This window comes from Phocoena phocoena, chromosome 5, assembly GCF_963924675.1.
Source record: "Phocoena phocoena chromosome 5, mPhoPho1.1, whole genome shotgun sequence".
NCBI classification, from domain to species: domain Eukaryota; kingdom Metazoa; phylum Chordata; class Mammalia; order Artiodactyla; family Phocoenidae; genus Phocoena; species Phocoena phocoena.
In genome coordinates this window covers 19,914,230-19,930,606 of record NC_089223.1, presented here as the reverse complement: position 1 = coordinate 19,930,606, position 16,377 = coordinate 19,914,230, and the positions used below count along the sequence as shown (strand labels likewise).

At 39.1% G+C, this 16,377-nt stretch overlaps 1 protein-coding gene across 2 annotated transcripts in view; it reads right to left on the bottom strand.

Annotated features, from left to right (window-relative positions):
- The window catches only part of NFKB1 (nuclear factor kappa B subunit 1), a 121,980-nt gene that overhangs the window by 33,251 nt on the left and 72,352 nt on the right, over positions 1 to 16,377 (bottom strand). For both annotated transcript variants that reach the window (XM_065877633.1, XM_065877634.1), the window contains 4 exons: positions 12,785 to 12,948; positions 10,816 to 10,974; positions 9,265 to 9,369; positions 663 to 754 (listed from right to left, as the gene is read on the bottom strand). In XM_065877633.1, coding sequence (XP_065733705.1) covers positions 663 to 754; positions 9,265 to 9,369; positions 10,816 to 10,974; positions 12,785 to 12,948 — 520 coding nt within the window. The remainder of the gene's footprint in view (positions 1 to 662; positions 755 to 9,264; positions 9,370 to 10,815; positions 10,975 to 12,784; positions 12,949 to 16,377) is intronic.

Here is a 16,377-nt window from a genome sequence, read left to right as displayed (position 1 = left end):
CGCATATTACACTGGTAGCACATTGTTATGGACTAACTGTGTTCCCCCAAAATTCGTATGTTGAAGCCCTAACAGTGTGGCTGTATTTGGAGACAGAGCTTTTACAGGAAGAATTAAGGTTAAATGAGGTCATAAGGGCAAGGCCCTGATTGGTTAGGATTACTGTTTTTTAAAGAAGAGCAGAGAGCTTACTCTCTCTCTGCCCTGTTAGGACACAACAAGAAGGTAGGTGCCTGTCTGCAAGCCAGGAAGAGAGCCCTCACAAGGAACTGACACTGTCAGACCTTGATCTGGGACTTCTAGTCTCCAGAACCATGAGCTACAAATTTCTTTTGTTTCATCCACCCAGTCTATGATATTTTGTTATGGAAGCCTGAACAGATGAATACAACACTTAAAACATTTCTACTAAAGGACCTAAGGGCCACTGCCTTGTGGCTAGGTGATCAGACACCCAAATGAAATGCCTTGCAAGGTCTAATACAGCCTTGCCCATAATTCTATGGTAGGTAACTTTTCTGGAACACCTGCCAGTCACAGTGCTCTTTTATGAAAGTTAAATAAATATTTATGATTTTTCCTTGTTTTACATACGGAAACTAGTGAATTTCAATAAGGCAGAAAATGTAGAATCATCTTCATCGCCATCATCATCCACTTACTTGTCTATGAACATCTGTGGGGGAAAAATCTCCGAATCCTTCCCAGATTCCACCATTTTCCTCCTCCTCGTAAAATCGAATCTGGATATCATCTGCGAACAGTCACGTCCAGATGTATAATTTCACATAGTATAATAATATTCAAAAACATGAAAAATAAGCTGGTTCAAGATTCTACCTATAAATACTACGTACTTAACCTTTTTCAAAAGTAATTAATATAAAATACACTTGTGAATTATTTAAAATTTTTAGTGAAAATTTTCTATTAGTTACCATAGTAATGGGCCCCAAGATTCATTTACAATGACAGAATACTAGATTTACCTATTCAATCTGAGTTTTCTCTTAATCAGTCTTTTCCACTTCTTCATCCCTAAACCAATTCACTCCTGAGAAACACGAAGGATAGTGAGGAATATCAGAATCCCAAAAGGTGGTTCACTTGATACAGATTCACATAATAATATTTAACTAATATAAAGTTTACTATATGGCAGACACTGTTCTGAGGGATTTTATATGTATACATTAGCTGATTTAACCCTCACAACAACTTTGTGATGCAGGTCTACTATTAATATCCTCGTTCTGCAGAAGAGAAACTGGAGGTCAGAGAGGTTAAGTAACTTATCTAAGGTTGAAAAGCTGGTAAATGGAGAGGCCAGGATTTGAACACAGTGAAGTTTCAGATTCCAGGCTCTTACACATTCTACTATGCTACCTCCCTATAATATTTTATTAGTCCATATTGAGAAACTGCTAAATATATCATGTTGGTCTAGTCCCTTCGGGTTAAATTAGAACATCTAAATTTCAAACTTCAGTCATGGGTTCTATTCCTGCAGAAATATGACAATATAACTCAGGTTGGCATCTCCCTGGCTTCACTTCCTATTTCATAGGAAGGTGTACACTATTGACTTGCAAAAGCTAAATTTATATTTCTATTTACATAGAATTTTAGGAATATTAGGGTTGGATAAGACATACTATATACTGGTTAATACCTCTGCCTTCAGGTAGGACTACCCTGGACCTAGTTATTCAGATTCTTTAAGCTAGGTTCAAGACTTCTCTTAATAAGCCATTCCAATGTAATGATAATGATTAAGAGTCACATTTACAAATAAAGGCACTCAGATTGTGTTTACTCATAGTATGCACAACCAGAAATCTGGAAATGCATATTACTTGGATACAATGGGTTGAAAAAATACTGATACCAAAACCTGCAGAGAAAGTGTAAACATTTTTGGGATACAGATATATATTCATACCTTTACCTTAAAATCTTATCTCATTTTTTCTGACTTTTTATCTCAGAGCATTTAGCCTCAAAGGAGAATTTTCTTTGTTTTAAGCCATAGTCCTTTTAATAGGGGCTACATTTCCAGCTATGCAGTTGCTTACTTTGAAAATGCTCATTCTTGTAGTGAGTATATCTTTCTTTCTTTTCTTTTTAGTGAAGAAACTACAATTATTTTTGTTGAAAAATGTGAAAGTGAAATATTATATTTTTTGCATTATTATTTTTTAACATCTTTATTGGAGTATAATTGCTTTACAATGGTGTGTTAGTTTCTGCTGTATAACAAAGTGAATCAGCTATACGTATACATATATCCCCAAATCCCCTCCCTCTTGCATCTCCCTCCCACTCTCCCTACCCCACCCCTCTAGGTGGTCACAAAGCACCAAGGTGATCTCCCTGTGCTATGCAGCTGCTTCCCACTAGCTATCTACTTTACATATGGTAGTGTATATATGTCCATGACACTCTCTCACTTCGTTCCAGCTTAACTTTCCCCCTCCCCGTGTCCTCAAGTCCATTGTCTACATCTGTGTCTTTATTCCTGTCCTGCCCCTAGGTCCATGAGAACCAGTTTTTTTTTTTTTTTAGATTCCATATATATGTGTTAGCATATGGTGTTTGTTTTTCTCTTTCTGACTTACTTCACTCTGAATGACAGATTCTAGGTCCAACCACCTCACTACAAAGAGTTCAATTTCATTTCTTTTTATGGCTGAGTAATATTTTATTGTATATATGTGCCACATCTCCTTTATCCATTCATCTGTCGATGGACACTTAGGTTGCTTCCATGTCCTGGCTACTGTAAATAGTGCTGCAATGAACATTGTGGTACATGACTCTTTTTGAATTATGGTTTCCTCAAGGTATATGCCCAGTAGTGGGACTGCTGGGTCATATGGTAGTTCTATTTGTAGTTTTTAAGGAACCTCCATATTGTTCTCCATAGTGGCTGTATCAATTTACATTCCCACCAACAGTGTAAGAGGGTTCCCTTTTCTCCACACTCTCTCCAGCATTTATTGTTTGTAGACTTTTTGATGATGGCTATTCTGACCAGTGTGAGGTGATACCTCATTGTAGTTTTGATCTGCATTTCTCTGATGGTAAGTGATGCTGAGCATCCTTTCATGTGTTTCTTGGCAATCTGTATATCTTCTTTGCAGAAATGTCTTTTTAGGTCTTCTGTCCATTTTTGGATTGGGCTGTTTATTTTTTTGATATTGAGCTGCTTGTAAATTTTGGAGATTTATCCTTTCCCAGTTGCTCCGTTTGCAAATATTTTCTCCCATTCTGAGGGCTGTCTTTTCATCTTGTTTGTGGTTTCCTTTGCTGTGAAAAAGCTTGTAAGTTTCATTATGTCCCATTTGTTTATTTTTGTTTTTATTTCCATTTCTCTAGGAGGTGGGTCAAAAAGGATCTTGCTGTGATTTATGTCAAAGAGTGTTCTGCCTATGTTTCCCGCTTTATAATGTCTGGCCTTAACATTTAGGTCTTAATCCATTTTGAGTTTGTTGTGGTACACGGTGTTAGGGAGTATTCTAATTTCATTCTTTTACATGTAGCTGTCCAGTTTCCCCAGCACCACTTATTGAAGAGGCTGTCTTTTCTCCATTGTATATTCTTGCTTCCTTTATCAAAGATAAGGTGACTATATGTGTGTGGGTTTATCTCTGGGCTTGCTATCCTGTTCCATTGATCTATATTTCTATTTTTGTGCCGCTACCATACTATCTTGATTACTGTAGCTTTGTAGTATAGTCTGAAGTCAGGGAGCCTGATTCCTCTAGCTCTGTTTTTCTTTCTCAAGATTGCTTTGGCTATTTGGGGTCTTCTGTGTTTCCATACAAATTGTGAATTTTTTTGTTCTAGTTCTGTGAAAAATACCATTGGTAGTTTGATACGGATTGCACTGAATCTGTAGATTGCTTTGGGTAGTATAGTTATTTTCACAATGTTCATTCTTCCAATCCAAGAACATGGTATATCTCTCCATCTGTTTGTCATCTTTAATTTCTTTCATTAGTGTCTTATAGTTTTCTGTACACAGGTCTTTTGTCTTCTTAGGTAGGTTTATTCCTAGGTATTTTATTCTTTTTGTTGCAGTGGTAAATGGGAGTGTTTCCTTGATTTCTCTTTCAGATTTTCATCATTAGTGTATAGGAATGCAAGAGATTTCTGTGCATTAATTTTGTAACCAGCTACTTTACCAAATTCATTCATTAGCTCTAGTAGTTTTCTGGTAGCATCTTCAGGATTCTCTATGTATAGTATCATGTCATCTGCAAACAGTGATGGTTCTCCTTCTTCTTTTCCAATTTGAATTCATTTCTTTTTCTTCTCTGACTGCTGTGGCTAAAACTTCCAAAACTGTGTTGAATAACAGCAGTGAGAGTGGGCAACCTTGCCTTGCTCCTGATCTTAGTGGAAATGGTTTCAGTTTTTCACCATGGAGAATGATGTTGGCTGTGGATTTCTCATATACGGCCTTCATTACGTCGAGGTAGGTTCCCTCTATGCCTACTTTCTGGAGAGTTTTTATCATAAATAGGTGTTGAATTTTGTCAAAAGCTTTTTCTGAATCTATTGAGATAATCATATGGTTTTCATCTTTCAATTTGTTAATATGGTGTATCACACTGATTGACTTCTGTATATTGAAGAATCCTTGCATTCCTGGGACAAACCCCACTTGATCATGGTGTATGATCCTTTTAATGTGCTGTTGGATTCTGTTTAGTAGTATTTTGTTGAGGATTTTTGCATCTATGTTCATCGGTGATATTGGCCTGTGGTTTTCTTTTATTGCGACACCTTTGTCCGGTTTTGGTATCAGGGTGATGGTGGCCTCGTAAAATGAGTTGGGGAGTATTCCTCCCTCTGCTATATTTTGGAAGAGTTTGAGAAGGATAGGTGTTAGCTCTTCTCTAAATATTTGATAGAATTCGCCTGTGAAGCCATCTGGTCCTGGGCTTTTGTTTGTTGGAAGATTTTTAATCACAGTTTCAATTTCAGTGCTTGTGATTGGTCTGTTTATATTTTCTATTTCTTCCTGGTTCAGTCTTGGAAGGTTGTGCTTTTCTAAGAATTAATGCATTTCTTCCAGACTGTCCATTTTATTGTCATATAGTTGCTTGGAGTAATCTCTCATGATCCTTTGTATTTCTGCAGTGTCTGTTGTTACTTCTCCTTTTTCATTTCTAATTCTGTTGATCTGAGTCTTCTCCTTTTTCTTGATGAGTCTGGCTAATGGTTTATCAATTTTGTTTATTGTCCCAAAGAACCAGCTTTTAGTTTTATAGATCTTTGCTAGTGTTTCCTTCATTTCTTCTTCATTTATTTCTGATCTGATCTTTATGATTTCTTTCCCTCTGCTAACTTCATGTTTTTTTGGTTCTTCTTTCTCTAATTGCTTTAGGTGTAAGGTTAGCTTGTTTATTTGAGATGCTTCTTGTTTCTTGAGGTAGGATTGTATTGCTATAAACTTCCCTCTTAGAACTGCTTTTGCTGCATCCCATAGGTTTTGGGTCGTCGTGTTTTTTTTTTTTTTTTTTTTTGCGGTACGCGGGCCTCTCACTGCTGTGGCCTCTCCCGTTGCGGAGCACAGGCTCCGGATGCGCAGGCTCAGCGGCCATGGCTCACGGGCCCAGCTGCTCCGCGGCATGTGGGATCTTCCCAGACCAGGGCACAAACCCGTGTCCCCTGCATTGGCAGGCGGACTCTCAACCACTGTGCCACCAGGGAAGCCCTGGGTCGTCGTGTTTTCATTGCCATTTGTTTCTAGGTATTTTCTGATTTCTCTTTGATTTCTTCAGTAATCTCTTGGTTATTTAGTAGAGTATTGTTTAGCCTCTATGTGTTTTAGAGATTTTTAGAGATTTTTTTCCTGTAATTGATATCTAGTCTCACAGTGTTGTGGTTGGAAATGATACTTGATACGATTTCAATTTTCTTAAGTTTACCAGTGCTTGATTTGTGACCCAAGATATGATCTCTCCTGGAGAATGTTCCGTGAGCACTTGAGAAGAAAGTGCATTCTGTTGTTTTTGGATGGAATGTCCTATAAATATCAATTAAGTCCATCTTGTTTAACGTGTCCTTTAAAGCTTGTGTTTCCTTATTTATTTTCATTTTGGATGATCTGTGCATTGCTGAAAGTGGGGTGTTAAAGTCCCCAACCATTATTGTGTTACTGCCGATTTCCCCTTTTACGGGCATTAGCATTTGCCTTATGTTATTGAGGTGCTCCTATGTTGGGTATATAAATATTTACAACTGTTATATCTTCTTTTTGGATGGATGCCTTGATCATTATGTAGTTCCCTTCTTTGTCTCTTGTTTTAAAGTCTATTTTGTCTGATACGAAAACTGCTACTCCAGCTTTGTTTTGATTTCCATTTGCATGGAATATCTTTTTCCATCCCCTCACTTTCAGTTTGTATGTGTCCCTAGGTCTGAAGTGGGTCTCTTGTAGACAGCATATATATGGGTCTTGTTTTTGTATCCATTTAGCAAACCTGTGTCTTTTTTTTTTTTTTTTTTTTTGGCGGTATGCAGGCCTCTCACTGTTGTGGCCTCTCCCGTTGTGGAGCACAGGCTCCAGACGCGCAGGCTCAGCGGCCATGGCCCACGGGCCCAGCCGCTCGACGGCATGTGGGATCTTCCCGGACTGGGGCATGAACCCGTGTCCCCTGCATTGGCAGGTGGACTCTCAACCACTGTGCCACCAGGGGAAGCCCAAGCCTGTGTCTTTTGGTTGGAGCATTTAATCCATTCACATTTAAAGTAATTATCAATATGTATGTTCCTATTACCATTTTCTAAATTGTTTTGGGTTTATTTTTATAGCTGTTTTCCTTTTCTTGTGATTCCTGCCTAGAGAAGTTCCTTTAGCATTTGTTGTAAAGCTGGTTTGGTGGTGCTGAATTCTCTTAACTTTTGCTTATCTGTAAAGGTTTTAATGTCTTCACTGAATCTGAATGAGATCCTTGCTGGGTAGAGCAATCTTGGTTTTAAGTTTTTCCCTTTCATCACTTTAAATATGTCCTGCCACCCCTTCTGGCTTGCAGAGTTTCTGCTGAAAGATCAGCTGTTAACCTTATGGGGATTCCCTTGTATGTTATTTCTTTCTTTTCCCTTGCTGCTTTTAATATTTTTTCTTTGTATTTTTGACAGTTTGTGTAATGTGTCTTGGCATGTTTCTCCTTGGATTTATCCTGTATGTGACTCTCTGCACTTCCTGGACTTGCGTGGCTATTTCCTTTCCCATGTTAGGGAAGTTTTCAACTATAATCTCTTCAAATATTTTCTCAGTCCCTTTCTTTTTCTCTTCTTCTTCTGGAACTCCTATAATTTGAATGTTGGTGCGTTTAATGTTGTCCCAGAGGTCTCTGAGGCTGTCCTCAATTCTTTTCATTCTTTTTTCTTTATTCTGCTATGCAGTAGTTATTTCCACTATTTTATCTTCCAGGTCACTTATCCGTTCTTCTGCCTCAGTTATTCTGATATTGATTCCTTCTAGAGAATTTTTAATTTCATGTATTGTGTTGTTCATCGTTTGTTTGCTCTTTAGTTCTTCTAGGTCCTTGTTAAATGTTTCTTGCATTTTCTCTATTCTATTTCCAAGATTTTAGATCATTTTTACTATCATTACTCTGAATTCTTTTTCAGGTAGACTGCCTACGTCCTCTTCATTTGTTTGGTGTGGTGGGTTTTTACCTTGCTCCTTCATCTGCTCCCTATTCCTCTGTCTTCTCATTTTGTTTAACTTACTGTGTTTGGGGTCTCCTTTTCACAGGCTGCAGGTTCGTAGTTCCCATTGTTTTTGGTGTCTTCCCCCAGTGGGTGAGGTTGGTTCAGTGGCTTGCATAGGCTTCCTGGTGGAGGGGACCGGTGCCTGTGTTCTGGCGGGTGGGGCTGGATCTTGTCTTTCTGGTGGGCAGGACCACGTCCAGTGGTGTGTTTTGGGGGGTCTGTGAACTTAGTATGATTTCAGGCAGCTTCTCTAATGGATGGGGTTGTGTTCCTTTCTTGCTGGTTGATTGGCATTGGGCATCCAGCACTGGAGCTTGCTGGTCGTTGAGTGGAGCTGGGTCTTAGCGGTGAGACAGAGGTCTCTGGGAGAGCCCTCGCTGATTGATATTACATGGGGCCGGGAGGTCTCTGGTGGTCCAATGTGCTGGAGTCAGCTCTCCCACCTCAGAGGCTCAGGCTTGACACCCGGCCGGAGCACCAAGACGCTGTGAGCCACACAGCAGTGAATGTGGCGGTCTCAGTTATGAAGTCTGATTACAAGGGTCTTCAGTAGCTGCTCAGCTAGAACAGGCTGACTCGGGAGCACTTTGTCTACGAGGTTGTCTCCAGCAGCCCGTGGCTGAAAGAGTAGGTCTTCGCATGTGCTGCTGGAATCTTGAACATTTATATAGAGGTCTTCGCTGAGTTCGGTCACGGATTTGGTACAGGTGGTCTTAAGAACACCTTACTCTCTCAAGGCTGTGCGCATGAAACAGCTCCTACACCTGAGGATCTACAAGCTGCAGAAAGACGAGACTGCCCGGGGCCACGTGCAAGCCGTGATTCTTGCCACGTGCCCTGCTGCTGCCGTCGTGGAAGTGAGTGTATCTTTATTATACTATACCTTCTATCATTTTATTTAAAAAATGAGTGAAACTTGAGAAAATAACACAATCTCCTTCAGCTTTTGCTGACTTATCAATCTTGTGCTATATTTAATGAGAGATAAATGCCAAGAACCTTTCTGAAAGTGAAAATTATGAGAGGAGTATGCTCTGAGAATTTCCCTATAGTCCTTATTCTCTTTCTTTTTCTTAAATGACATCATAGTGTCATGTGAAGATATCCAGAGAAGCTCTCTGTGTTGCAATGAAGCATGGTAAGATAAACAAAATAAACAATTTTACACTATGTAAAACATTTATTCTGTGTGTGTGTGTGTGTGTGTGTGTGTGTGTGTGTGTGAAGCATGGGCTATTACTCATTTATTTAAAGTTCAGATACCAAAATTTAAAGTATAAAACCCCTGAAACATCACTGATTCCAATGGTCATTGTTTTCTTATTTATATTTACTTCTGTTGAAAATTTTTAAATGAATTAGTTGGGTTAACAAAATAACATGAACAACTTAAATTTGGAAGAGACGAAATGTATAAATTTTTAAAAGGAGTTCTATGGCAAGGAGGGATATTACTAGGCCCACTGACAAAAAGTGACTCAGAAACACACTCAGAATTATACTTCACATCTGGAGATCAGAGCATATATTTACCTTTCTGAACCTTGTCACAGAGAAGATAAATCTCTTCCCCTCCAGTTACGCATCCAGCTGTCCTGTCCATCCTTACTATTTTCAAGTTGGAGGCATTGGGGGCTTCTGTCCACAGGAGAAAAACAACAAACTTCATTATTTATCCTCAGCTTCACATGCTAACCTCCTATGAGGGACCTTAAAGAAAGTTTAAATAGATGCTTTCACTCATACTGCTTTAACAAGGATATAAATAAAACAAAAATGCCTTCTGAAACCCTCAGAGCACTTCTTGGGCATGGCTCATTCATTATCACCAAAACGGGACCTTAAAGAAAGTTTAAATAGATGCTTTCACTCATACTGCTTTAACAAGGATATAAATAAAACAAAAATGCCTTCTGAAACCCTCAGAGCACTTCTTGGGCATGGCTCATTCATTATCACCAAAACAGATGAGACACAAAGGAGCAGTATTTGTTTCTCCCACTAACACAGTAAGAGAGATTAATAGAGAAAGAGAAAGAAATTTTCTGATGTTTCAGGAAGTTCCAAGCTAATGGATGTGTGGAATTTCAATAAGGTCAAGACTTTAACCCCAAACTTATGTGCATGATACCATTTACAAGAGTCCTAGAAATTTAGGAGAAGCACAGTTTTCTAAAACTATTTATTAATTTTTATTCTGCAGAAAAGAAAAATGAAGATGTTATATTTCTTTTCCCCAAACGAAATTAGAATTCTGTGTGGTTAAGGGGTAAAAGTTTTGTGTGGTAATAGTATAAGGCTTCCCTTTTTTTTTTGGCTCCAACAGCTGCATTTTAAAGTGATCTTTGGTATGCGAGTCTACATCAGTTTATAAAGCTTTCACTTCCCTTCAAACATGTTTAAATTAGAGAAATCAGTTAGTTGTTGTACTTGGGGCATGGCGTTCTCTACTTAGACCCAACTCTATAACCTTTCAAGGAGCCTAAATACTGCCCTTGTAGACTTTTTGGAAATATCTGTTTAATAAATCCCATGCATACCAAATTAGAAATTTGCATGGTAAATGCTGAAAACCTCTGTAAAACTCTTTCAAAAACTCCAGGAACTATAGACTGAAATAGAATTTTGAAGCTACGAAATATCTGTACTGCTCACTTAGTTAACCTGACGTTCCTAACTTGATAAAGCTATAACATGCAAGAATGAAACTGGATAAGAGTTGTCTTTTATTAACTTCTCTTCAGAGCCCCAACTGAGATACTTTTCTCATCTAAGAGCACCAACAATATATCCTCGTAGTAAGGAATTCATAAATAATAAGAGATTTGGCATTGCACGTAGAAGACTACAACGGTGATCTGAGGAAGATTTATTGAGCACCTCACAGTATTTCACGTTTAATCTCAACATCAAATTTTAAGCTAAATTTCAGTATTCTCATTTTGTAAGACGATAAATATGAGGCCCCCAGTGATTAAGTTACTTGCCCCAGGAATCAGAGCTAGTCATAACTGCCGGGGCCGGGCTGGAAGTCTGTTCTTGACTTTACAGCAAGCCGCCTCCTGTCAGAAGTCAGGTACTCACTGCTATCATAGATGGCGTCCGATACCACGGGTTCCAGGCGCCTCGTGAAGCTGCCGGTGCTGTCTGGAAGGAAAGCTGTAAACATAAGCCGCACCACGCTGAGGTCCATCTCCTTTGTCTGCTGAAGAGCTGCCTGGCGGATGATCTCCTTTTCCCGATCTAGGACCAGACAACATGCGGTATTCATGCCCAGGGAAAGAGTAAAGCATGAACGTTTTAGATAGGATGCTTTTATAAAGCCCAAATAAAGAACATCAACTTAAAATAAAAGTCTATTTTTTTTCTTTTGAAATTCTTCATATTGCTAATACAATTTTAAGAATTATCTATTTATGTCATCCAAACGTAAAGGCATCAAAAAAGGGCCTGTATTTTCTCTGGATCACAGTAAAAACTGTCCTGCATGTGTCAAACTGCCTCTCTCCTATCTTCCCCTGCCCTGTCCCAAGACACAAAGGATGTGATGGAATGGAATGCAGTAGCCTGACCATGCCTCACTTGTGTGGAGGAATGTGAGAATTAAGTATTCCAAAAGCTCTCTGGGCACAGGGACTGTATTCATCCCACAGTGCCCGGCACAGTACCTGGCACTAAGCAAGTACAGCTCAACAAGTGTTTTTAAGGAGCCAAACAACTCCCCTGCACTGGGCTCCTTCCCTCCTGATGGAGCTTTCATACTGATGGACATAATCGTACTTAACTTATAATATCACAAGAGGTGATAATTCAAGTGATAAGTACTATAAAAGAGCTACAGTTGAAGTGATATGAAACTTCAAAGGAGGGGAGAATCCAGAGGCTTTGAAGCAGAAGAGGCATTGCTCTAAATCTTGAAAGGATGGTAGAACTTGAACTTAGGAGGAGAATGAAAAAAGGCATCCCAGGAAGAGGAAAGAGCAGGAATGGAAAGAATGTGCCAAAGAGAGAAAGTGAGAAATTGTGCTTCTATGGTGTAGTTCAGTGTGACAACAAGGGATGTAGTGGGAAACAAAGTCGAAAATGCAGATTGGGGCCAGCTCTTGGGAGGCCTAAAATGCCAGGGTATGGAATTTGGATTCTGGACACAACAGGGAGACACTGAGTAGTGGTGACCTGTAGGCTTCAGTAAGATCCATCTGGCCACAGGGTGTAAACTAGATTAGAAGTGGGGAGGGACAGAGACAGAGCATCAAAAAATGGAGTGAGGAGGGGAACCCCAGACAGCATAGAACAGCTGGACCACGAACTGGAGATGCAGCAGAGGTGAAAAGGAGGACTCAAAGGTGATGTGAAGGTTTTGAGGATGAATAGCAGAAGACAGAACATGGCTAATGGGAAAATGATTGTCTCTGGATTGCCTGAGTATGAGCTGGTGACAGGATGGCCAGACGAAAGGACGACACATAAAAGCAGAAATGGCATATGTGGTGGAACAAGGATTAGGGTTGAAAGAAAAAAATATAAGTGAAGGCAGGAAAACATAAAATCATAGCATTTTTATGATAAAGAGGATAGCTTACAATGAGCCTGAAGAGCCCAAAGAAAGAAAGATTCCTTATAATAAGGTGAGCTGGGGGAGGTATAACAGAGCAGGTGTTCTTTGAACCATGTCTTGAATTCTGAATTGGTTCTGACAGGTTGAAAAGGGAAGGGGGGGTGTTTTAGGTAGAGGAAGACACATACAAAGGTATGAGTATACATCAGTGTTCAGGAGGCGGTGATGGGGAGAGGTGGGTACAGGTGGGACCTCCGATAAAGCTGGAAAGGGGGCTGAGGCCCGGCTTTGTATGCCAGGCTATGGGGGTACAGATTTTATTCTAGAAGTAGCAGGATGCCATCAAAGGTTTCCGAGCAGGGAAAGGGTGAGAGCAGCTTGGAGTACAGACCAGGAGAAGGAGAAACCTGGGGCATAAGATGAGCACATGGTCTACACACAGGACAAGGAGAGCCAGAGCTCTCAAAGGAGCAAGGCTGGGAGAGTGATACTCACCTGTGAGCTGCCGGTCTCCTCCACCTTCTGCTTGTAAATAGGCAAGATCAGGATGCACCAAAAGTCCGGGGTTATAGCCCCTTATACATGCATCTGTCATTCGTGCTTCCAGTGTTTCAAATACTTTTTTCTTTGTCACATGAAGTATACCCAGGTTTGCAAAGCTGGAGATAAAACAGTAACAGCAACAACAACCAGAATTAGGCAGTCAATGACTAGAGAGTCCTGTTTTACCTTAGCTATGGATTGAGGAAAAAATGCACAGGCCCTCAATCACTGGCCCTCAAACACATTACTATTTCTGCAGTGAAACATACAAAGTAGCCTCACCAAATGGAATAATAAAGACTATAACCAGCTGCACATCATGTCAGGCTGGGTTTTGCCACCAAATCAGTCTGTGGTAAAATTAGAAAAATCTTTTCGTTTTCAAAGCTTACTAGACTTGCAAATTATGAATAAGGGAGTGGGGTGTACGTATCTTAATAAGAAAGCTTTACCTAGACTCATTTTAAAGTATTTTTCTAGGAGAGTTGTATAAAAAGAAATTTTAATTCCAAATATACTAACTTTTCTAACTTTTTTAAAAAAGAATATGCAAAATACTATATTTAGAAGATTTTTTTTCTTTTGGCTCATCCCTGGGTTTCTAGATGGAATTTAATGTCTACCAGGAATCCCATCTCCTCCTGGGCTATCTCTAAGGTTGGAATTATTTATGACCACTAGAATGTCCAACTCTACATGTACTCAGTCTTGAGGTATACCTTCAATCAGGGATGGATAACTTTTTATATTGTGAAGCCTACATATCCATAAAACAAAATATGTTAATATGCTAATTAAAGCAATTAAAGGGATCTTTAAATATATAAAATGCTCCAGCCATTCATGTTTTAAAATAAAGTACATGAAACAAAGAAGTGTATTCAATAAATGTAATACAACAAACAAACAAAACAGCACTTTACCAAGGAGACTCATTCGGTTAACAAATATTTATTTTGCTCCTTAGTACCAGGCAGTGTCCTGGATGCTTCTGTCAACAGTAAAGGAATCCCTACCTTCATGGAGTTCATATGCTAGTGCAACAACAGAGAGGAAACAAACAAGTAAATTTTATAATTGAAAAGGTAAAAAGTGTTACCAAGAAAAATAAAGTAGGAATGGGGAAGAGGAAAGGCAGTAGTAGAAGGCACGGCACTTAAAAATAGGAAGAGGCCAGACAGAGCCTCACTGAAAATATGTCAACTGAACAAAGACTTGAAGGAAGTAGGGGTGAGACATGGATATATGGAAAAAGAACATTTGAGGTGGAAGGAACAGCAAGTACAAAGACCCTGAGGTAGGATCATGCCTGGTGTCCACAAGACAACAATGGCAAACAGGCCAGTGTGGCTGGAGTGAGATGAACAAGGGGTCAGAAGTAAGTAAGGAGTTCAAAGAGATAAGTGGGGTACCATTCTTTTAAAGCCTTGTAAGCTTTTGTAAGGACTCTTCTTTTCCTCTGGCTTTTACTCAGAAAGAAAAAAAAATATTAGCAGGAATATTAGAGGAAAGATAGAAATATTATGATAACTGGATCAAATGAAATAAAGAAGAAGATAATGTTGGTAAACTAGGGAAAGAAAACATAGGAGGTGAAGGCTGAATGAGATGAGCACTCATACAGAGGCCCAGAGATGAAATGATACAGGTGTACAGACAGTGATGAAAAAAAGTAGGACAGCAGACACAGACACCGAAAAGAAAATACAGAATATAAGCCCCTTGCGAGCAGAGATATCCAGTGACTAGAGACCTGGGTGCTTAATAAATGTCTACTGGATAAATAAATGCATGAATTAATCGAGCACAGAAAAACACGCAATATGACACATTGGTATGCATGGAGGCACAGGGGGATTTTCAGAAACAACACCTCCGTATTTTGGCCTTTTAGGCTTTACTCCTATACAGACACCACCCATAACTACAGGAAAACGAGGCTGATCTTCTAGGTAACAGCAATGATAAACACGTGTACAGCACTTTACCACCTAGAAAGTGCTTTTCATGTATATTATCTAATTTAATCTCTGTGAAAAGTCATCATCTGTATTTTTCATTATGTGAATAATGGATTTACTCTGGAAATAAATGAAACAATACAGAAGTCAGTCTTCTACCTTAGGTAATGGTAGAGCAACACAGACCGATTGAACCTTGCATTTTAAACAACAAAAAACATATGAAAAAGTAGTTTTCAGACACTGGACAATAGGTGGCATAGGACAGTGAGCCTTAAGAAAAGGAAAACAAATAAGGTGAATTCTAAAATTATGCTGCCTTAATATCTAGAGAGCGCTTCCAGGCTGCAGTAAGGAAGGGGGAGCCCAAACAGGGCCTGCTGACCTCCCTGAGTTTAGGAGACAAAGGAGGTCAACAAGGGTAGAATGCACAGGCCGATACCTGAGAAGAAAGAACCATACACCGAGAGACACTCAGAGCATGTGTGTGAGGAAATGACCCAAGGCTGGGAAAAGAACAATCAGAAGCACAGGCAAAACAGCCCCTGGAGCACACACAGGGCTAGAATAGTTCAAGAAATCTTGTGATACACGAAGTGTTAGGGTGTACAGTCAGAAAGGTATTGCCTTTGTAATGGCATCAAGTTAACCCTAGACTAAAGGCTGCTCTGGTCTCCCTAAAAAGGCTTAATAGTAAGTCTAGAAAGGATCAAGCTATTCCCAAACTTAACTTCATCCCAATGCTCAAAAATATTTAGATGCATAGAAAATAAAAAAATCCAAGTACCCACAATCCAAAATTCAAAATGTCTACCATCCAATCAAAAATTACCAGGCATACAAAGAAACAGGAAAATATAACTCATAACGAGGAAAAAAATCATTCAATAGAAACAGATCCAGAAATGAAATGAGACAGAAAACAGAATTTGTAGGTAAGTACATGGAAAAGCTATGAGAGATATACTCCATATGGTCGAGAAGAAAGCATTAGTATGCGAAGGAGAGGCATGGAAGATATAAAAAAGACCCCCCCCCTCAAAACCCATAGAGATGAAAACTACAACGTCTGAGAAGAAAAACACACCAGATGGGATTAAGAACATATTAGACAGTACAGACAAAAGATTAGTGAACTTGAGGACACAGTAAAAAAACTATCTGAAATGAAACTGAAAAGATGAAAAAAATTTTAAAAAGAAGAGATCATTAATGAGCTGTGGCATAATTTCAAATATACATGAGGTTGATGTTTCAGAAGAGAAAAGAGAGGAGTGGATGGAAAAAATATTTCAAAAAATAATGGCCGAAAAGTTTTAAAATTTAATAAAAACTATAAACCCAGAGATCCAAGAATCTCAGTGAACCACAAAGCACAAGAAACATGAAGAATACAACACTAAAGCTTATCATAATCAAACTGCTGAAAAGTAGCGATGAAGAGAAAATCTGAAAAGCTGATAGAGAAAAAAACGGACACACTATGTACAGAGGAATAAAGGTAAGAATGACAGGAGACTTCTTTTTGGAAACAAGGCAAGCCAGAAGACAGTGAAGCAGCATATTTTAAGGACATGAAAGAAA